At 43.5% G+C, this 22,982-nt stretch overlaps 1 protein-coding gene across 1 annotated transcript; it reads left to right on the top strand.

Moving 5' to 3' along the window:
• Nucleotides 1-317: 317 nt before the first annotated feature.
• On the top strand, nt 318-21,245 carry LOC105921515 (A disintegrin and metalloproteinase with thrombospondin motifs 5). The gene is made up of 8 exons (XM_012857292.3): nt 318-2,057; nt 12,351-12,483; nt 12,827-12,994; nt 13,602-13,885; nt 14,972-15,158; nt 15,235-15,410; nt 15,488-15,663; nt 15,928-21,245. Exons 1-8 carry the CDS (start codon nt 984-986, stop codon nt 16,604-16,606), a joined length of 2,877 nt encoding a protein of 958 aa, XP_012712746.2. The 5' UTR covers nt 318-983; the 3' UTR covers nt 16,607-21,245.
• The last annotated feature ends 1,737 nt before the right edge of the window (nt 21,246-22,982 follow it).

The raw sequence follows: 22,982 nt of genomic DNA, 5'->3' as shown, positions 1-22,982 counted from the left end.
ACGGAGCATGCAACTTTCAAAAAAAAAAAACGCCTTTTCTCTGCCAGCAGCCCCTGGGAGGGTGTTTGTGCATGACTGAAACGGTGACTTCAGCTTCGACGAACTTCTCTGCACGACATCCCGACAGCGGCAGCCGGGGAACTCCAATAAATAATCACGACATCTCCGGACACACACCTGCAGTCGATTCTCCTGCAACTGGAGCCATGCAGAACCCGCTCTATGCACTAACACCCCCCCCCCCTACACACACACACACACACACAATTTCTGGCATGGGAGCAGTGATGTTCCAGCTTTGGGAATGGCACTAAATTATCCATTTCCCTCTCCGCCTCAACCGTGTTGGACTTCAATTATTAAAAACTCCAAAGTGTACAAAATGACTTTGGAGTTTAATGGATAAATTAAAAGGGTAATACGCTGTTGACGTTTTGCGTTAATGTTTACATCCTAGCAGAAACGTGGCTTGTAGTGCTCCTTTAAACGCCAGGGACACTCCAGAGGCAGCATTGTTCGGGTTTTTTTCTACTCCACCACTTGACTTTACTCCTGATTTGAAGAAGAGAGAGGGAGAGGGAGGCAGGGAGAAGAGAAGAGGGGGTGGAGGAGTGGTGATTGAGCGCAAAGGGGGCAGGACTTTTCCCTCTGCGGGTCCTATTAAGAGCAAACTTTGTGTTTTTGTTCTCCCAAGTTCAGCTCAGTCCTCTTCAAGGCTGCACAGGGTTCCTCTCTCTCTCTCTCTCTCTCTCGCTCTGTTTTCTCCCCCTTTTCCCCACTTCTTTCTCAATGGTTTTGTTTTCTAGCCTGTCGGTCACTGCTGTGCGCCTTATGCACAGGGGTAAGGGGGGGTGGGGAGAGTCCGGGCAAGGAGAGGATGCGCTTTTACGCACGGACAACAGCAACCTCCTAAAGTAGTCCCTTTCGGCCACCCCGGGGATGTTTTAGCTGAGCTCTAAATGTTTTTCGGGTTGGAGTGAAAAATGCTGCGGCTCCTCGGTGCTCTGAGCGGGAGCATGCTCTGGTTTCGGCTGCTGCTGCTGCTGCCGCTGTGCGTCGTGGAGTTTGGAGCCGGAGTGTCTCCCTTCCAGGGGTTCTATCTTCCACCTGCGAGCGGCTCGCTGCTCACACCTGCCCGGAGGACAGACGGGGTGGTGCGGACCATCGATCGGATTTACAACGGCGGGGGGAAGGTGGGCTACCTGGTGTACCTGGACGGCAGGCGCTTTCAGCTGGACATGGAGCGGGACGAGGCGGTGCTGTCGCATCACTTCAGCCCCCAGTATGTGCTCGCGATGATGGGACAGAGCCCCGCGCCGCTGCAGCGGGAATGCGCGTACCGCGGAACGGTGAACTCCAACCCGGAGTCCCTCGCCGTCCTCAGCCTCTGCGGTGGAGGTCTGGAGGGTTTCTTCGCCGTCAACAACTCGCGCTACGCCATCACTCCCATCATCAGGGCGAAGGGACACGAGCACGACCTGCGCGCCCTGCACGACCAGGATGCGGAGAGCGCGCTCCACGTGTTCACGCGCGAAAGCTTCAGCTTCGAGGCTCTGGGCGAGGGGCGCGAGAGCTGCGGCACGCGCGACGGGAAGAGAGGGCGCAGGAACGCAGCGGGGAGACGCCGACGCCGAGCTCGCGGGGAGGGGAGGCGGGAGGGAGAAGAGCGGCACGGCGCGCGAGGGAGGAGATGGTGGAGCCGCCTCGTCACGGAGCCTGGCGCGCGGCGCAGGAGGTCCGTGTCGCGCGCCAGGCACGTGGAGCTGCTCCTGGTGGCGGACGACACCATGACCAAGAAGTACGGCAGGGACTTAAACCACTACTTGCTCACACTGGCCTCCATCGCTTCCAAACTGTACGGACACGCCAGCATCGAGAACCCCATCCGGCTTTCCGTGGTGAGGGTGATCACGGTCACCGAGAAGGAGAAGGGGCTGGAGGTGTCCAAGAACGCGGCGGCGACGCTGAAGAGCTTCTGCAAGTGGCAGAACCAGCAGAACTCGCTGGACGACGACCACCAACAGCACCACGACGCAGCCATCCTCTTCACCAGGCAGGTAAACAAACTCCGCCTTTTACGCACGACCACCTGTTTGTTCCACACATCTTGGGGCACTGAGGGAAGAGAGGCTCTGCCAAGTGTGATAAAGTGACGTGGTTGCTCTTTTACAGGTGATTCGCTATAACTCTTTATATATACACACCGTGTATATAGATCCCCAACAGTTGCAAATTGTTTTTGTTTACAAAGAAACTGTGCATTTTGAGTATTTTATTATTTGGTGGTCACTCACTCAACACATTAGACGTCCCTGCAGAGAAAAATGTATTTACTTTTTTGTTTTGTTTTTTAATGCAAGTTACTCTCCTGTTTGGAAAGTGTCGCGCTACATGTGGTAAGTTACAAAAAGGATGATGTTCATGACTATTCTCCCACACAAGGAAGAGAGTCCTTGGGGTCTAATGGAGGGACATCAGAATTTTTTTTTTTTATATAGTTTGCCAGATGTCAGTGGTTTGACTGTAAATTAGGGGACGTATAATAAATAAACGAATTGAAGTATGGAGGTGCAAACGTGCCACAATTTAATAAAAAATGTGTACTTAAATAAGTAAATTTTTTTTAATTCAGAAATGCATCCATAGATTATTCATGAAATGTTATTTACAAAAAAGTATACATAATTGCACTTTTTATTTAATTATTTCTTTCTCATGTGATACAACTAGGCATGGGCTGTTTACCAGTGCCAAGATATGTAATTTTGGTTTTGAAAACATATCTTAACTTTGCGATGGAAAGTCGATTTAAACAAGAGAAGGTATAAGAGTGACAAGATGTTTCTAGAGCTGTTTGAGGAAAACTTATTCCTACACACTGGCAGTTACTACGGTGGCAAACAGGGCCAAAGGCACAGCAGATGACTGAAAGCGCCACAAGCATGCTACAACAGAATAAGAAGAAAAAAAATCGCTGCAGTCACAGAAAATGGAAACTCCAAAATAGACAACAAATAACAAATGCAACAGAACAGCAAGTTGAAAAGAAGCTGCAAACTCACCCTAAAAAGCAGAAGTGTGCCAGACCACCAGGGGGAGTCGACCACCAAGTCCTATGGGACCAGGACCTCAGTAAAAACATTAACATTATCCCCAGCAGAAAGTTGGAGGGATAAAAGAAAAGGTATGTTTTTTGTTCATGTCATTTTTAAACACGTGGGCATACTTTTTTACAATATTATATTAATATTAGCGTGCTTGTCTTTACTGAGTCTCCCTACTCCCCTTAGTTGTCTGGAGCTTTTTAACTTGCTGTTATTTTTTGGTAGTTGCAACATCTTTCATATTCTGTGAAATCTATGATTTCAGCCTTTTTCTCTTGCTGGTTTGCCCCCTGTCAGCCACCGTAAGTCGCCCATACTTACAGTTCACATAACTATAACTGTATTAGCATCATAATATTATATTATATCAGCATCAGTTCCACTAATTGCTTTTCTGTTTTGAGTAAAGTTGACTGTCATTATTCTTCTTTTCATATTTTGTTAACATGGTATGTTGAATCTATGGTATATTTAATCAAGATTGTCATACAAGAAGCTCATACCAGCAACAAAGCTAACTGCAGCACATCATGACTTTATTTTCCCTCAGATTTACCAACCAAAGCCAGTAGGTGGCGCTGTTGCGTCCTTTAGGCAATATAATTGGCCAGAAGTGGAGTTGTAGCCCAGGTTAACCAATCAGAGGCAAGGATCTTTTTCACGAGCTGTAGTGGTAGTCTAAATTATGCCACTGTGCACTGCAGCACAGGAACATCGAGATAATTAGATACTGAAATAATCCTGTAAGATTTAAAAACATTATGAAGTCAAACTTGAATTTAAGAATTTCACATGTAGATATTCAATTATTAGCACATCTAAACAGGTATAATTTTTTTATTATAATATATAGGAGTAATTACTAAATGACTTGTTAAAAACTATTGCATTGTGGTCCTTTCTGCCCTTATGTGTGTTTCTGTTTTCCCCCCCACATGTCCTTTTTGCTGAATCGTGCAAGTGTACTACTGAAAGCGGCCTTAAAAACACTATTTCCTGCGCCTGGTGTTTTTCTAGGCGAGCTCCTCTGTCTCCATCCTCCCCCTCCCAATCCCCTGACAGCTCAGGAGTATGTGTGATCTAAGGCGCGCGCACGCCACCGCCGCCGCCGCGTTCTTCCCAGGACAGGAGATTCCTGGGATCAGCTGCTGGTCGCATTGCACAACTACCTCCCGACACCTCCCCCTGAACTTCCATTGTGTTTGCTCGTCACTCCAAACTACTTAATTCTGTCTCTCATCACTCCGGGTTGCACATATTTTTTTTTTTCTCTGCTGCTTTTCCAGCGTCTTGTCAGTCGAGTCGAGAAGTTACAGACTGGAGGAGCTGTCAGAATAACAAACACATCTCCTCTCCTTCAGGCCGTATGATTACCGAGACCACACTCGCCTAACCCTTCTTTCACCATCCCTTTCACTACCCTCCTCCTTCGTGCCTTCATTTGACTGCCAGGCCCAAAGCCGCAGGGCAGCAACAAATCTGCATGCATTCTTCACCTCTCCGGGTGTGGCTTCATGGTGGTTAACCCCGGATTACTTGTCAGAAAGCTCGCCTTGGACTGTGCTGTGTTCGGCCCATGCAAAAAAAAAAAAAAAAGGTGTCATTGCTTTGGCTCCCCTTGCGCTCGTGCCTAGCTGTCACAATCATGCTTGGGGAAGGCAGCTGGTAGTGCATACCAGAGGTCAGCTGGCTGGCAGCGTGGCACAGTTCCTGCATGCCAAACACCTTGTGGTTCCTCAGTAAGCATGTTACCACCGCACCTGCATGGGGGGGTTACCGAAAGAGCCAAGGGAGAGAGAGGTCGAATCCTTCAGATGTTTGGTTTTGGCAGGGGCACGGAAATGCCTCTCCAGACACCAAGAGCGGATGAAAGCAGACAGGAAACCCTCATAAAATATGACAGGCAGTGCACTGTAAAAAAAATTTCCTTCACACTAACGCAGCCTTAATCTCATGGAAACACTTTTTTATTAATTTACCTGCCAGCTCATATAATCCCGAACTCTTTTCTTGAACATGGCGATGAGTTTACCGTTCGCCGATAGCCTCAACAGCCAGCAGATCTCCATCTGAAAGAGCACTTTTTGGATGTGGGGAAGCGGGAGGTTAGCATCGTGGATGTGCAGCCGAAGAATCTGCAAGAACTGTGTGATTTTTCTTTTATGCCAGTAGGCCGGGACACCTTGTTGAATCTATATCATGTAGAACCGGGGTCGTTCTAGAGTCAAAAAGGGGGGTTTAGCTCAGGACTAGCAATAAAGCAGCTGGTTCGTGTGTATCCGCTGACATCCTGCAGATAAGAAAGTGCTTTCAAATCCAGCTATCTTGTCGGAGAAACACTTAAAGTTCTGCCTTTGAGGCAAACTCACCTTAACCTTTAAACTCTTTGGCCGTTAAAGGCTATTAACCGGATTAGTTTTGGTTACTTTGTCGACCGTGTCAACAAGCAGAGAGGCACTTTTCAAAACACAACCGAGCAGCTCCTGAAGAATAAGTGAAAGCGGAATGTAAAAGCTGCATTCCTTTGGGATTCTCTTGTCTGCGGCGATACGTTTCCACCCATATTTCTGTATAGGCATTAAACCGTTGGGGAAAGTTGTAAAATATGTCCATTTTAGCCACATTCTTTTAAAGAACCACACTTGCACAAGTTGCCACACCACATTTCCCCTTTTTGCGAGTCTAGGAGAGATCAGAAAATGTTAGGAGTTTACACCCATTAGTGTTTCCACTGACAGAATGCCAGTAGAAGGGGGAGAAAAAAAAAACATAATTTGCTTCCTGTTTTCCTCCATTTGAGTTGGAAAACAGAGCAGGTTTCACGTATTTAAAAATAAGAATGTGCATTAAGGATTTTTAGGGGTTGGAAAAATGGAAATGGAAACAGGAAAATGCAGTTTCCACTCAGTGCAATTGAATGTTTGCAGGTATTAAATAAGTTTTAGTTGTGAAACAGCTATTTTATCTGAGTATTTGGAGCGATTTTCTTTGGGGCTCTGAAGTGGATCCTGTCCCGACTGCGGAGTCAAACCAGCCTTTTGTTCCCACATGGCACGCCACAAGTGGCACAGGGGTTGGAGGGGAATACGCCTCTTTGTGGCTGGGTCCAATTACTCCCAGACCCAGTACTCCCAGAGAACTGACCCATACGACAGTGTCACCCAGTTCCACACATGCCAGCACTGAAACAAGACAACGGATACATTGAGGACACTGGGGACATGCTAGAGTGTTTTCTCTGTATGTGGGAACATTAAATGTTACGCATGGTTGTGTTGCTGTAAGCTTGGATGGCACACAAAGCCCTACTTTTAGATTCAGTTCCCTGCAGAAGTGTTTATACCCCTTAAACTTATCTTATTATTACTACAGACCCTAGTGTGTTAGGGTGGTAATGCATTTCTTTGTATATTTTCGTTATTTCATTGGGATTTATTTATCTTAATGCACTGCAAAAACGGATCAAAAATAAGTAAAATGTTCCTAAAATTTGTGTTTTTGTCCTAGATTTGAGCAGGTAAATGATATCTGCCAATGGAATGAGTATTTTGACCCCTAAAATAAGATAATTAGATATACTGCACTTGAAATAAGATGATGGAGATGAATTGTTCCTATTTTAAGTGCAAAAGTCTTATTTTATCGGCAGATCATCTTATTTACCTGCTCAAATCAAGGACAAAAACACAAATTTTAAGAACATTTTACTTATTTTTAGATCCGTTTTTGCAGCGTGTTAACCAGAGACTGACATTTTGTCCATTCTTCTTTGCAAAATAGCTCAAATTAATCAGATTGGAAGGAGAGGATCTGAGAATAATAATGTTCTGCTTTTGTTAAAAATGCTCAATGAGATCAATGTCTAGGACCATTAATTCAAACCAATCTAATAGAGTTCTGGTTGTTTGTTTAGTGATGTCCTACTGGAAGGTGAACCTACAACCTAGTCTCAATTCCTTTGCAGCTTCTAGCAAGTCTCCTTTCACAATTGCCCTGTATTTTACAACAAGAAAAGAATTCCCGCAGGAAGATGCTACCACCACTGCTTCTTGTGGTGGCGAATATTGCATATTAGTGTTTTGCATGTAGAAGAAAAAGTTCAGTTTTGGTCTCATCTTTCAGATTTGTTGTCATACTTCTAGCCAATCTAAAGGCCAGATTTGTGTAACGGATGACTAAGGAAGTCGACAGTTTCTCTTACCTGAGCTGTGAGTCTCTGCAGCTCCTCTAGTCTTTCCATAGCTGCCTCTTGAATAATGTTCACAAAATCTAAGAATGTTTCAGGAGTATCAATACTTTTTTGCAAGGCACTGTAGTTTGAGTTCTGTTTATTCTGTAAAGACTGATTAAATAAGATACGAAGGAGAAAAAAAACACTATTAACGTCATAGTACCTTTTAGCTTTTGTGTGAAATGTACAAATGAAGACATGTTGGAAAACACACAACCATTGCAAAATCTTCCCCTTCCAAATTGTTATGTCATGTACAGCTTCTTCTCTGTGCGTCTGTACACTGAAGTGTACATTTTCCCAGCCGTCTGCCCCGTCGCAGTCCGTCCTACTATTTGTTTTAAATGTTCTTGATATTTCACACATGCTATACTTCGTCTGGCACATGTTGACAACCTGCAGACGGCTCCTGGATCCCAAAGCCATGACCCTGGCTCTTTGGCTGTCGGCGTTATGTAACTGGCCAGGGATCTTGATTTGTCCTGGAACAACAAATAATCTTCAAACTGGAATGCATAAGTGAGATACAGCCCACTCCTGTTCACAATCAAGGTTGAAAATTTCCTTTTGAGCGCCAACATTTGGCGAGTTCATGTGTCCCCGCAAAGAAAGAAAAATACCTTCAGCAACACGGACTGTGATTTCTGTTATTCACGTGAGCCAGGTTATTGGAAAATCATAATTCCTGTCTTCGTAAATAGACAAACCCTCAAGTGTGGCTAAATTACACCCCCTCCAAAAAAGGGGGCCAGCAATGTATCATCTGTCTCTTATATCTGGCTGAAACATTTAAATGTGACAAAAATATGAGAAAAAATCCATTATGGGGCCAAATACATTTGAGCGTTCAGATAAGCAATTATTTCTATAAGTGGGGAATTTATTAAAGCTCCCAGGACTTGGATTTGTGTATTCAAATGTGTTGAGATATTGGTAAATGTCATTGTCATTATGCTAACAGGCACCTCATACCAATGCTAATACATAGCCATATAGCCATAAAGATATCAATAGTTTTGTTATAGTTTATTGACATTATGGCCAGGCCTTGTGCTGCTAAATGCCAATAATGATCAGCATTATGCTAGCAAAGGCCAGTGGCGCCACCAGGGGGTGGCATATGGGTGGCCATGCCCCCCCCATGCCATGTCCTGGCCACCCCACTGGCCAGTGTTAATTTGAAGTAGCGTCAGTTTAGCATTTCATCCCATCATGCGCAGCTAGCAAGACAAACGCTCTTCCTGACCTTTTCTCGCGCTTTTATTTGTATCTGCCAGTATCTACTTTCCCCTAGTAATTGTTTTGTTTTTCAATAAATTAATAAATGTACACCTTATTCCTAATGTAATTACACAATAAAAATGAATTGTTGTTCAACTCAAAATGTTAACTGTACTGTTATTGGTCTATGCAAATTAGATCATTAGTAACATTAAAAATCAAACCATAAACCAAAAGATGTTAGTAGGCGTTTACTTAAGTCTTTCTGATAGTTTTCTACAGGCAGCTTTGCTACAACAGTAGAATACAATCCTAAAATTATGGTTTTTAGTTTCAGTGTGCCACCCCAAGAGTTTAAATGGCCCCATTTGCCCCCCCCCCCCCCCGCCCCCCATGAAAGGTTTCATAACAATACTAATGTCAAGCTATATAAAATATCTATTATATTCAGCTTAATGCTTTAAACCATTTAACATGCTTGCTAAGATAAAACCACCAAAGATAAACATTTTGCTATGGTTTAAAAATAATTCAGGTCAGGCCTTATTTAATTGAAGTTTAGTTCTATCACATAATTTAAATAAAGTTTCCATCAAACTGAATAGAGTTTTTTATATGCTCAGTCTAAACTAATGCTAGCAAGGCCTCTGATAAGCTGCCAAATGCTAATATTAAAATTCTAACAGGCACTTTATTACATATTAAGATTGTTCAAACCCGTAGCTTAACCGGGTTTCCTTCACAGTTTTCTTGTCAATGTTAGATCCTTTTTCCAGACTCTCGTGCCTGCTTACACTTCCAAATAATAAAAATACTAAAGTTGGCTCTGGTTTTATGGTAGATATTTCAACAATCAGCAGTTTTAGAAATGTAACCTGGCAAAAAAAAAAAGAAACTGGATGGAAGAATGAAATGCAAAACAGACACAAGGAAGAGGATACAAGAAAAGGAAGGAGAACACAAGGAAAGGAGGAGAGAGACAAAATAGATGGTAGAATGGACATGCGTAGGATTGGCATAGAAGAAATAAAGGAAGAATGAATAGATGGAAGAAGGGAGGATTCAAAGAACGACAATTTGAAGGAAGAAAATTAGAAAACTAGGGATGAAAGGAAGCTCTCAACATTTAGAAAATGGATGGAATAAAGTCTCAAAGTACAAATACTTTTTTCCACACAAATTCCATACTTTTCCCCGTTTAGCATACTTCCTCATATAGCGTGAACTTGCATACATTGAGGATTGACTTTTGTTATATGGGCAACATTTAGATATTATTCAAAGTTACAGTCTACATAGAAGAGTGGTCAAATAATTTACATTTGACTTTTAAACTCACATGTTACATCTATGGCCCAACATGGGTTTGTGGGAGATGTTTTTAGGTTCTAGTCCAGAGACTGTAACACAGGAAGAAAACAATCTAATAAATTTGGACCAAATTTGATGTTTTGGTTTGCTGGAATCACCTGGCTGTGGATTTTAGAGTGAGCTAAACCCTCTCCAAGAGGAACTTCTGTGTGTGTGTGCGCACGTCTGGCTGTGTTTGCTTAACACTAGCGCTGGCTTAGATTTCCAGCGGTCTCATACCTCACACACACACAAGCACAGCTGTGATCTAGGCCCTGACCTTTGCAAACCAGCGTCCCACCTGTTCTGTTGTTTCTGCCAATATTACTGTAACCCCTTGTTCTCTCTTTTCTTCGCTTTAATTTCCGGCACCACTCCGTCCTCTTTTTTTTCCCCCCTGGCAGCTGATACCTGAACTTATTTTTGTTTCCCTCCCTCCCTCCCACCCTCCTCCCCCCCTCCCCCCTTCAGAACCCTCAGGATAAAAAAGCAAGTCTCTGCCGAGTCTTGGCAGAGAAGGGAATTAGACAAGCTTGACATGTGGTTTGAGGTTAATTCAGGTATTATTCACATGTCAGTATTTAGCAGCAGATCCCCATCTTTTTCCCGCACGTTTCCTTTTACAAAGTTTTACCAGCCTTCATCCAGGTGTACTTGAAATTGATCTCGTACAAGAATCGGAGAGAGGACGAATAAATGCCGAAGTCATTCTGAGAGGAGGGGCATAACGGAAGCAGTCAAACTTCACCAGACATCTCCAACTTTCTGATAAAAGTACAGCAGCGCTCCTCTACAATCGTCATGCCTGTCTGCGCACAGACAAGTCCGGAGGAACTCGAGCTCTGTCCGGCTCTCAGAAGCCATCCATGCAGCCAGAATCGGCCTTTGTTTGCTTCTCATGTATCCAGCAGTCAGCTGGCAGAAGCTTCCTGTTCGCTATAATGAATGTGTATGTGTTGTGAGCGTCAGCATTTCTGCATTCTCTGTATGTGCAAGAATGCGCTCCATCCTCTTAAATTTAGTTATCACGTTTTCTGTGTGTGTGTGTGTTTGTGTGTCCCACCCAGTCAGTCATGTGTGAGAGTGCAGAACACAAGGGAGTTTGTTCCAAACCGATCGGACCGGAACGGGTAAACATCCACCCCACAGAGCCTCACACACATCCCAGCAGGCCTGTCAGCACCGCTTAACATGACGATTCATCTTCTCCCTGGGACGTGTGTGCACTTATGTTCTAATGTTCCCCCATACAGACGTCTGCCTACATGCAACCATGCACGTCCCTCGTCTAAATGTATAAGCTAAGCTATTGTGTGTGTGCGTGTGTGTGTGTATGAGCGTGCACAGGTGCGTGATGATGTGGTGGTATGATTAGAGGATTGATCTCTGCTCTCAGCGAGGCCAGGCCATCAAGCCGGAGGTGTCGTCTGCATGGACATGTGTGGGAATCAAAGCAGAGATCAATACCTGCTTTGAGGCAGAGGGAGGGAAACAAGAATTAAAGTTCCTCTACATCACCAGCATTCAATGGTATAAGCTTTAATTCGAAACACAAATGTTCTGGCGCCATTGAGATTGGCGTTGCGATTTCTCCTTCGATACTCTGATTTGCACAGGCATTTGTCTGCATGTTCCTTCTTAAAACAACAGTGTGAACGTACTGGATAATAGACCGAAATTTTAAAAAAGCTTTTCTAGTCATAAATGTAACTCAAAGCATGTCACAGTAGCGCCACATTCAGCCAATTGCACTAACAAATACACAGTGCACAGTGGTTATGCAAGTCTCACTTTTCTACACATAAGGAAGGAATGTTTATATAGCAGTTGTTGTTCGGTGTGGACACCAGCTGATATTTTGTATTTACAGAGGACACAGAAACAGTAAAGATTTCCTAAAAAAGAAGCAAAAACTTTAGTCTCACAAACATCGCCTGAAGTGAATTTTGTGTCCTCACTCTTCACTCTCTACTCAAGCTGTCTGTCGTAGCCATGGTATGAACTGTGTTGTGTTGTCGTCTCTCACGTTTGGATTGTTCTTTCCCTTAAATGCAAGATTTTTTTGTTTGTTTGTTTCATTATCCTCAGACAAAATCAGCGGGAGCGGTATCGTAGAATGACAGTGGTAGCAAAAGTGCCTTTTCCATCCCTGTATGTGTCACTGATAAGTTGCAGCCACTTGCATATTCTCACTAAAGATTTTATTTTGTTTAAATCAAGAAGAACAGTCTTTTTTTTGTGTATTAGTCTTCCTTTACGAACCCTGATGAGACATCAGAGGTAACTACAAATGCTTGTCTAAAATTGTTTTAATTTAATAGTTGGAGAAAAGAAGATGATTTCTTTGTATCAAATGTACCATTTATAGATTTTGTGGCTTGGAAATATGCTGCTGTTTGCCCTTTTAAGCAGCAATTTAGATGTGCATCATTTCCCTTTTGCAGGATTTATGTGGCCACCACTCCTGCGACACCCTGGGCATGGCGGACGTCGGCACCATCTGCTCTCCGGAGAGAAGCTGCGCTGTCATCGAGGACGACGGCCTTCACGCTGCGTTCACCGTCGCTCACGAGATAGGTAACCACCGACACGAAGGAGAACCAGGATCACGCCGGGGCATGCAAAACGAGAACTCTGTCAGCACGTCCTTCTCGTGGATTAAAATCACCTCATCCACCCCATAAACCGAGCACTTAGTAATGTTTTCTTTTCGGATTCTTGCTGCACGGTGCGTTCGGATATACAGGACAGGCCCTGACATTCCCTCACGTTACTAAAAGCAAACAGTGCCTGAGGTGAAACAAATACAAAGATTTGGTTTGGTTTTTGTCAGCCCGCAGAATTCCCGCGTCTAGCTTAACTTTCGCTATATGTCATGCGTCCAATTGCTCATTTGATATGATCACTGTCTGGGTTCTAGGTCACCTGCTTGGATTGTCCCATGATGATTCGAAGTTCTGCGAGGAGCGCTTTGGGGTCAACAGTCACAAGCAGCTCATGTCCTCCATTCTCACCTCCATCGATGCCTCCAAACCCTGGAGCCGCTGCACGTCTTCGACCATCACCGACTTCTTTGATGACGGAAATGGTGAGTCAGGAGGAAAATGCAGCACAGTGCAACGCGAATAAATAAGGTGCCCTGTGAAAATATTCACCCCTTTACACCCTTTAACACTTTGTTTTATGTTATCTGATATTTCTTTATTTCCAGTTTCCGACCACGGTCATTTAATTGGCAAAAGGAATCACCTAAAAAGCTAGAATTTACAATCCTGTAAACCTTCCTAAAAGAGTGTAGCTGCAGTTTAGCCAAAGATTAAAATGATTTATGCTCCGCGTTCCGGTTTCGTCCAGCAGTTTCATTCATGACAGCCATAAAGCATCGCTGCTGACACTTTGCACTGCAGTTCCAAGGCTTTTGGCATAATTCATGTACCAACACTATAATTTCAGGCTTGGCAGTATCTGTTGCGGCAGCTGCAGGGCTTTTATTCAGTCTAAAGTATCACAGGCCTAGTTTAGTAAGATTGTGCATGCACAGAACTGTAAAGCACCCTATGTTGTGTTTAAAGCTTAAGTTTGAACCATATTTTCATGAAGGGTTACCAAGCCCTGCACAATGCCTGAATGGACTGAGGCGTGCCATTAAACGTCCAGGATTTTCATTTACTCCGCATTTTTCCATGCCTCAACAGCCGAGTGTCTCCTCGACTCTCCTCGCCAACCCCTCCTCGGGCCGGAGGAGCTCCCGGGCCAAAGCTACGACGCCGTCCGACAGTGTCGCCTGGCCTTCGGGCCCGAGTACACGGTCTGTCCGGGCATGGACGTATGTTCCCGCCTGTGGTGTTCGGTGATTCGCAAGGGACAGATGGTGTGTCTGACCAAGAAGCTTCCAGCGGTGGAGGGAACGCCCTGCGGGAAGGGGCGCATCTGCCTGCAGGGGAAGTGTGTGGACAAGACCCGAAAGAAGCACTACTCGGTAAGGCGGACAGTCGGGCACCAGAACGTGAGAAAGAAAAACGAAATGCACCCAAAAACAGGTTTATTTTTTATATCATATAATGGGATATAATATGCTCACATCTCCACATTTGTTTCCAGGAGCCAAATTGCTCCTGGAACAGGAATAAACACGTTACTTAGAGGTGCTGTTAGGGAAAGAGATGCTTTGTCTGACTTCACTGTGTGGTCCGCCGTATTCATGCGACTGCTACTCTGGCCTCAAATTAAATGAAATCAAATTTGACTGTAAGGACACCGAATCGTTCCTTGGCAGGCTATCAGAAAGGGAAGAAAAAGATGCTGAAAATCAGAAAGGCGTTTAGGGGGGAAAAAACGGATGCGTAGAGCATTCGTTTTTCTGTTTATCTGGTACATGATGTTTGAGGAGCACAATTAGATCCTTGGCAGACGGCTGCATGGGTGGATGCAGCCCAAGTGATGACTGGGTTTGCATCGGTTACCTCCCAGTTTTATCACTCATAACATAAACCCCTCTCCCACGGTTTTAGACCTCAGATCCTTTAATCCATCTGTATCGTTCGAATAATTTCCTTCCTCTTTATAATTACATGCTGCTTTTCTCTGGCTTATGAGAGACAATTCCATTAAACTGCACTGAATGTCTGGTTCTAAGGTGACAAGATGTGAAAAGGTTAAGGGTGTAGTAATATTTTTGCAGGGCTCCCTAAGAATTGGAAGTACACTGAAAATGTGTTTCTGTAGAGCGCTTGGAAAAGAGCGGATGAATTACTAAACGTTACTTATCCAGCAATTTTCCTCACTGATGACTCATAAGGGGAAATATGAGAAGAATTTAATTCTGGTAATCCTCTGGAAGACCATGGGTCTGTCACAAGATGTTAGTTGGCATCACATGATAGTCGACTCCTTTTTAGACTCCAGTGAAGGATGCATTTTTATTTATTGCAGATCTCGGAGATTTTTCCTAAAACACGTGGCTCGGATAACGGTGTGTCAGGCACCCGGTATCTCCAGTAAGACCTAATTGTTCTCCCTCGTCTCCATTTCCTTTCTTGCTTCCCCTCGGTTCGCCTCCTCCCAGGCATCCAACCACGGCAGCTGGAGTTCGTGGGGACCTTGGGGTGCATGCTCCAGAACCTGCGGTGGCGGTGTGCAGTTTGCCCAGCGGCTGTGCAACAACCCGGCACCGCGAAACAACGGGCGTTACTGCATAGGAAAGAGAGCCATCCATCGGACGTGCAACGTCTCTCCACCGTGCCCGACCTCAGGTGAGCGAAACGGAGCAGGAAATCACGAAAGACTCTCGGAGCTCGGTCTTTTATTACAAGCATTTTGTTTCTGCAGGTAAGAGTTTCCGTCAAGAACAGTGTGAAGTTCGTAACGGTCCCCAGACAGACCCCAAAGGGGTGAAGACCTTTGTCGAGTGGGTGCCCAAGTACGCAGGAGTTCTCCCTAAAGATGTGTGCAAGCTAACATGCAGAGCGAAGGGAACGGGCTACTACGTGGTGTTCTCTCAGAGGGTGAGTGAGCTGCGTTGCTAACTCAGCAGCTCTCTCGTAAAGAACGGGGAAGGTAACGTGTGACTTTCTGCATCCAGGTGGTGGATGGGACCGAGTGTCGTCCTCACAGCAGCTCGGTGTGCGTGAAAGGGAAATGCGTACGTACCGGCTGCGACGGCATCATTGGCTCCAAGCTCCAGTTCGACAAATGCGGTATATGTGGAGGCGACAACATGGGTTGTATACGGGTCGTTGGGAACTTCACCAAGAGGAGGTGAGACTTAGAGAAATCATCTGGTGGCTTGGGTGAGCCACGTGGGACAGACTCATCCCGACTTAAGCTTCAAATCTCTCCATCATTGCCAATGTCACTAATTATCTTCCGATATAAAAAGCATATATTTTTATCTAAAGTTAATTGGGCATTGTTTGGTGCTTTCGTTGATGCATTGTCTTGTTCATTCTTGCTACTGCTTTAAAACTGTCTCATCAAACAGCCAGTTATATCATCTACTCTGACTTTTCTACCACCAAACAGCAAAGGCTACACCGACATAGTGAAGATCCCCGCGGGGTCGACTCACATCAAAGTCCGGCAGCACATGGCCAAGGACCAGACCCGCTTCACCGCCTACCTGGCCCTCCGGAAGCCAGGTGGCGAATACCTCCTGAACGGCAAGTTCATGATCTCCACCTCAGAGACCATCATCCCATTCAACGGTTCTTTGCTCAACTACAGCGGCTGGACCCAGCGCGACGAGTGGCTCCACAGCATGGGCCCCGGGGCTCTCAGAGAAGCGCTGGTGGTCCAGATCCTGGCTACAGATGCAAAAAAGCCCCTCGATGTCCGTTATAGTTTCTACATGCCGAGGTGGACAGCCGCACAGCAGCATTCAAACTCAAAGCTGACCCCTTCGCAGAGCACCACCACCACCACCACATCTGCCACGACGAGGTCCACCACGATTAGCACCACTACCGCTCCCTCTACTCCCGCTGCTTTAGCCCTAAGGCCAACTACAGGTCCAGTTCCCTCAACCCCTCCTCCGGGTCCCAAGTGGGTAACGGGACCTTGGATGACGTGCTCCAGGACTTGCGATACTGGCTGGCAGAGCCGGACGGTACAGTGCAAGGACCAGGATGGTAAACTGTCTAAGGGCTGCGTTCTGAGCGCCCGCCCCTCCGCCTTCAAACACTGTTTGGTGAAGAAATGCTGAAGTGGCAGGAGCGCACAGACGCAGAGAGACGTTTTATTGTATAGATCTAAACAGATCCGAAGTGTTGGATGTACGACGTTGAAGCGGTGCGTTTAAGACGTGGAATCCTAAAGATTATGAATGTTGGCGAATGAAGCCAGGATCGGACTCCTTAGAAGATTTACAGACTGGGTAGAGAGAAAAAAAAATGTACAGGACTGTATTTGACATAGGAATGACCTGGAATCATTCTAGCTATGCAGAACATTAGCAAAACGGAGAGGTATCGCCCTGGCATAGCTAAGGACGCACGTTGCATGCAGTTTCCACATGGACAATAGCTGGTTGTCTTTACGTCACCATCCAAACCCTCACAGTTTAGTGAGTCTTGCCCTGTTATGGCATGAGTGTCTTTTTATGCTTCCAAGTGCTGTTGTCAGTCGGCTCGCACTGCTTTGTCTTTTGTCCTGAATTTGTCTGAGACAATAGCCCCAACAAGGGGAAGCACCCGGTCTGCACAGTAGCTCGGACTCTGGATTGCTGGACTCTTAATTTATAATCTGTTGGAAATATGATAGAAAACACTCATTCACTGGATCCTCGCCTGTCTTTATGGCAATCTGACAAACTAAGTCTAAGCAATAGCTACGCCTCATATTATACATGCCTCGCCATTAATTCGAGTTTTCTATCTTCCAGTTGTTACCCCTAAACACAGTCCTAAAAAAGGTCCTTCTTCTTTTTTTGCCCCCATTTTTGCGATCAGCAAACAAATTAGAATTTTAGACAAAGATAGCCTGGGTTGATACAAAAAGTCGTTTTTAAATGATGGTTTTATTTATTAGGAATAAAAAAAAAAAAAAACTACCTGGCCCTATGTGAAAATAGAGCCACCCCTTACATCTAACAGCTGGTTGTTGCCACGACTGTAGCAACAACTGCCATCAAGCATTTGCTGTAACTCGCAGTGAGTCTTTTAAAATTGCCAGGGAGCAAACTCTTCATCGCAGAATTGTTTTAAATAAGCCAAGTTGTTGGGATTTTGGAGCATGAACGGCCTGTTTAAGGTAACTACAGTGTCTCAAATGGATTTAAAGTTGTTGGTCTATCTTGGATCATTGACCGAAAACGGCTCGAGGTTGAGGTCACCGGCTAATGACTGGATAATCTTAGAGAGTTTCAAGTCGTCCGGGTCCTGAATCAGCCCCAGGCCGTCACCCTTCTACAACGTTTGACTGCAGGCAGCCTTTGCCGATGACTTTATCGCTCATCTTTTCTTGAATTTCTTTAGATTGGGGTGTGATCTTTTAGCCCACTTCATGTTGTCAGACCGGTTTGGTTCAAGTCTGATAGCAATCAGGTCAGAGTGTGGCCGCTGACGATGTGATTGATTCACGATTTATCAGATGGAAACGATTACCTTTTCACATAGGACCAAGTCGGTTTGGAGGAATAAAACCATCAAATAAAAACTGCTTTTTGTATTATTCAGTTTATCTGCGTTTCCTAATCCGAAACATTTAGGTGTGTCAAACAAACCGAAGAAAACACTGAAACTACTACACAAACTCACATATACCAATGAAAAGAGATTTTCTTAATGTATAAATCTGATTTGGCTGATGGTTACGTTTAAAAAATGGGAGTGAACATTTTTCTTGCAGTCAGAGCATTGTCCCAGTATCCCTGTGACAATGTAAAAGATCAGGGATGAAAGAGAAGGCTAAAAAGGTCAGATAGCTTATTGGTCTCACCGCGGTCCGGGTCGCAGAACGTCAGCCGTGTCTAAGCCGGGAAGAAAACGACATTCTCAAGAACGCGCACAAGCCAAACAGAGGCAGCTCACCCCAATAGTGACGTTTGCTTACAAGATGACATGGCAAGATCATCAATGGTTAGAGTACCCCACTTCACATGTACTCAACAACTTAGCTCCGACTACCTCCATTGCCAGCTCAGAGGTGTAACAGCAGTAAACCAACTTCATCCTCTCAAACTTGCTAATTTTCAACTCGTTACAGCCGATCTGGGTAGGACGTGTCTGTCGGGTACGTCTGCTAAATGTGGGCAGAGGTATTGGTCCTACTGACTGATAATCATCACTGTAGGGGGGGAAATGTGTCTCCTGAGCTGCAGATTCAGTCAATGCCTTTTGTGTTTTTCTGTGTTTTGAACCGTCTTCAATCATTTCCTGAGGCTGCCAGTTTTGTTTTATGGGAACTGGATAGCTGTCATGTTTTTGTGTGTTAACAGGGAACTCTGATAGGATTGTGTGTGCCCTGGAAACTTGCTATGACAGAAAGAGGGATGCTAATGCAGCCTTTTAGTGGAGTAATTATTATTTTTTTTAAATCTGTTTTTAACTTGCATAATATCTTGAATCTACCTTTACATTTTTGGTCTTTGCATGCCAACATTTTTTTGGTATAAAATTGAGCTGCCTGCCTCAGGAAAATTTGTACCAACTATGAGTCGATTCCTAGCCGGTTAAGGTACATTTTGCAGCCCATGATTTAAAGTAATTTTCCAAAAACTACTGTATGAAAATTTGGCACCTCCAAAATAGTATATAGTATATACGACAAGGTGGTCACTTAGTTTTTCTGTCTTAATTTAATTTGTCTTTTTTGTTGGTCCAATCTGGACCAACAATAAATAATAAATAAGAGAATAATGTACCATGACATTAAATTATACATTAGACTGGTGCCTTTTAATGAATTATCTTCCTAATTTATCAAAAACCCTTAACTACCAAGAGAATAAAGCAACACGGGCGGTTAATGAAATTGTCAGGGTACAAAGTGCAAGTAGGGCGGTCATGTAATTGCAGCTAAGGGTACAAAATGATAAAGACGAAATGATCCACAGCCCAACATTAGCTAACGGTTTTAAAAGTAACACGAAAAAAAAAATAACTTACTAACATTTCAAGATTTAAAGTTTCAAAACCCTTTTTTTCTTCATTTAACAGAACAAAATTCAGTACACAACCTTTTTAACAAATCATCTTTACAGACAAAAATTAAAAGAACATATATATTTAATTTTTCTTAAAAATTAAAATACATTCAAGCTCACTTTCTTTGTCTTATATTCCACAACTGTGGAATTTGGGAAGTCTGGACTGTCTAAATGTAATTTTTGTTTTAGTTTTGTGAAACTGTCACATTGTTGTATTTTTACTTTTCCCCAGTTCACTCTTTAATGCTCCACTAAACTAACAGGGTGTGGCCTCGGTGCGCACAGTATTTGACGTTGGTATCAATCATCTCAGCTAGATCTCCAAAATAAAATAAAAAACAAAAGAAACAAAAAAAAATTGTCAAAAGTGTATTTCTAAACTGTTGCTTTAAGAAAAAATATCTTGACTATAGGACATTATGCTATGTACTGAAGAAGAGGAATATCCTTTTCTGTAATTTAAGCGAACCAACTTCTGACAATCTTCAACCCTCCATGTGACATTACCGTTCTTCCGGTAATTCAGCAATAGATGCAACAGAGCATGTGTCTGCTTGTTTTCGAGACAATATATAGTGCCATGAAACGAATTTAGCTTTATACAGAGTCCTTCTGTTTTTATTTTTTATTTTTTGTCACAATAATTTTAACTTCAGCAATGACAAACTGGATAATAAAAAAAAAACATTTTTGTATGTAGGTCTGGGCATTTAGTGTTGCTTTTTTAGATAATTTGGTCTACTTCATGTTGTCAGATAGGTTCGTTCTAAGCGACTTCTTGATTTTTACAGATAGTAGTATTAGTAGTACCCGGTAGCAACCGGGTCTGCGTGTGGTTAGTTATGTTGAACGGATCTCTGGAATAAAGCAATTGTGAAATGGTACCGGTCAGACAACACGAAGTAGGCGAAAAGATCTCAAAAACAGCACATTGTGCACCAATCTGCATACAAAAATAGCTTCTTTTTTTATCTAATTATCTTCGTCTGATATTAAGATTTGTTTGTTAATCTGAAATATTTCAACAAAAACAGAGGATAGTTGTACAGGGCTGTTTCAAAGCACTGCACTATTATGAGGCCATTCATTTGTGTAAAATAAACCAACTGTATTCCTGACATTACCTCATCTCTCGTGTCTTGGACGTAAGAAACACCTTCCTGTAATTGTGTTAATATACCTGGCACCCATCGCGCTTTCCTGCGTGAGAAACCATGCAACAGACAAAAACTAAATGTTTTAAACACAAAACACAGGTCAGGTTGCAACTGAGAGGCCTCACACAATGCAGACTGACAAAGTACATTTATATAATAAATAGATAAGTTACATTTAAGTGTTAAAGCATATATACACCAGAAATGTACACACTCACACACAAGCAGTGGAAAAACTATTTTTTATTTTTTGTATTTTTGACTGACGACACAACCTATACTGACTCCTCGAGTGGGGTAACGCCTGTTGCAGACCGCCGGAAACACAGCACTGAACTTGTAATTTATTGTTTGTACAACTTCTATGTGTGAATAAAGAAACAGTGAGATGAGTTTTATTTATTATAGTAATTTTGTATCAAATTACTATTTAACTATAGGAATATGACTGTGCTGAAACAATCCTATGTAAGAATATAGTGTTTTCTTTTCTAGCCATCCACATGAATATATGTATATAAAATCTATATATTTAAACACCTTTGTGTCCGTGTCATTTAAATCGCCACATGCTGGTTTACGTGTCAGTGACTGTTTTGGTTATCATGAGTTGTTGCCAATACACATGCAGTAAAATATTACAGTGGCAATCACATAGAGGTGAAAATTTAACAAAAGCCTCTCTTAATATCTCGAGAGCCAACTCAATCACGCATTTATAGAACCATAAGTTGTCAAAAAAATTCAATCTTGGATTGAAGAAAATCAGCAAGAACTAATCACTTAAATAAAAAAAAAATTATATTACAATTGGCTTAGAATTTGCAAACAGTTCAGGTGTTTTGTATTCAGCTAAACAAATGAGGACAGTTTACATAGGTAAATAAAGCCAGAATCAGGAGGATTTATTTAAAATTCAAACCTCAACACTACTTTCATAAGACTACTTTTGTCTCAGTAATATACAAGAAAGCAAATGTGTGCAAGGGTTCACCAGAGAAAACAATTGTAAATCAGATGTAGTCTCAGGCACGCCTGATGCAGCCAATCAGGGGCTTCGTTAGCTGCACAAGGTGAGACAGAACACCTCAATTACCTGCACTGAGGAGGTTAAGGTTTCACTGCATTGTATAAATACGGCTCTCACGTGGTACCTGTTAATTAACTGGTCATTGTCTTGCACATACAAGGGAAAAGGAACCAAAAAATACTATAACAAAGACTCTGAATGTTGCCGGAGACACCGAAGGAAAGTTTAAACATTTAAAGGTAAAAGAATGTAGGCTAAAACACCTAAATATGTCAAAAAAGGGAAATTTATCAGTCACTAATGCTAAATTCCGAAAGAGAAGTGGAAAAAAAGTGTTTACACCTCCTTGAACTTTCCAAATCTCTATTTAAAAAATTCTTAATTCATATAGTAAACACCGGCATCTACGTGTTTTATTTGGGTTAATTGGGAAAGGCCGACACAAAGTAGCGCCTTATTACGACGAAGGGAAATGCTAAGTAGTTTTCAGCCTTTTGCACAGATAAAAATCAGAAAGGCTGCCATTTGCTGCGATTCCACCTGCAAACTCCCCGTCGTCTTCGCTGCAAGTGCCCAGCTACAGACTCAACACCTGACTGCGTTTATCGCCGTCCCTGATGAATTTAACCCAGTAAACAGGATCCCACAACATGAGCTGCCCCCACCAGAGAAGGAAGAACAATAGAGCTCCTGTACGCGCGCATGAAGGATGCTTACAGCTCCTCGGTCCTTCGCGCTCTGGGCAGGTCCGACCACAACCTGACTCACCTCTCCTCCTGCGACGAGCGGGTCGGCTAGTTGTAAGACTGTGAGGAGATGGACAGATGGAGCCATTGTGACACTGCAGGGCTGCTTGGAGGGGACACACTGGGAGAAGCCTTGTGAATCCCATGGCCTTAACCTCGACTGCCTCGCTGAATGCATCCCAAGGCTTATATATATATATATATTTGGGAGGGTAGAGGGCGATGTGGAACAAGCAAATGAGATGAATCTGTGTTTCAGTTTGATGGATTGACAACCACATTATTTGCCTACCTGCTCATGCGAGTCCCCCCTCACTGGGATAACCCAGCAACCACTATGAGGGTGACGTTTGTTTGTTTTGACTTTTCTAATCCGTTTGATACCACAAACCGGCTTTGCTGGGCGAGAAATGAACAGCGATGCAGGTGGATAGTGGATTTTGGATTATCGTTCAGGTAGACCACAGTACGTGTGCATACGTGCGCTGTTTGTTGGATAA

Source organism: Fundulus heteroclitus, chromosome 24 (assembly GCF_011125445.2).
Source record: "Fundulus heteroclitus isolate FHET01 chromosome 24, MU-UCD_Fhet_4.1, whole genome shotgun sequence".
Classification (NCBI taxonomy): Eukaryota; Metazoa; Chordata; class Actinopteri; order Cyprinodontiformes; family Fundulidae; genus Fundulus; species Fundulus heteroclitus.
Note: the sequence above shows the minus strand (reverse complement) of the source record. Positions and strands in the feature narration are given on the sequence as shown.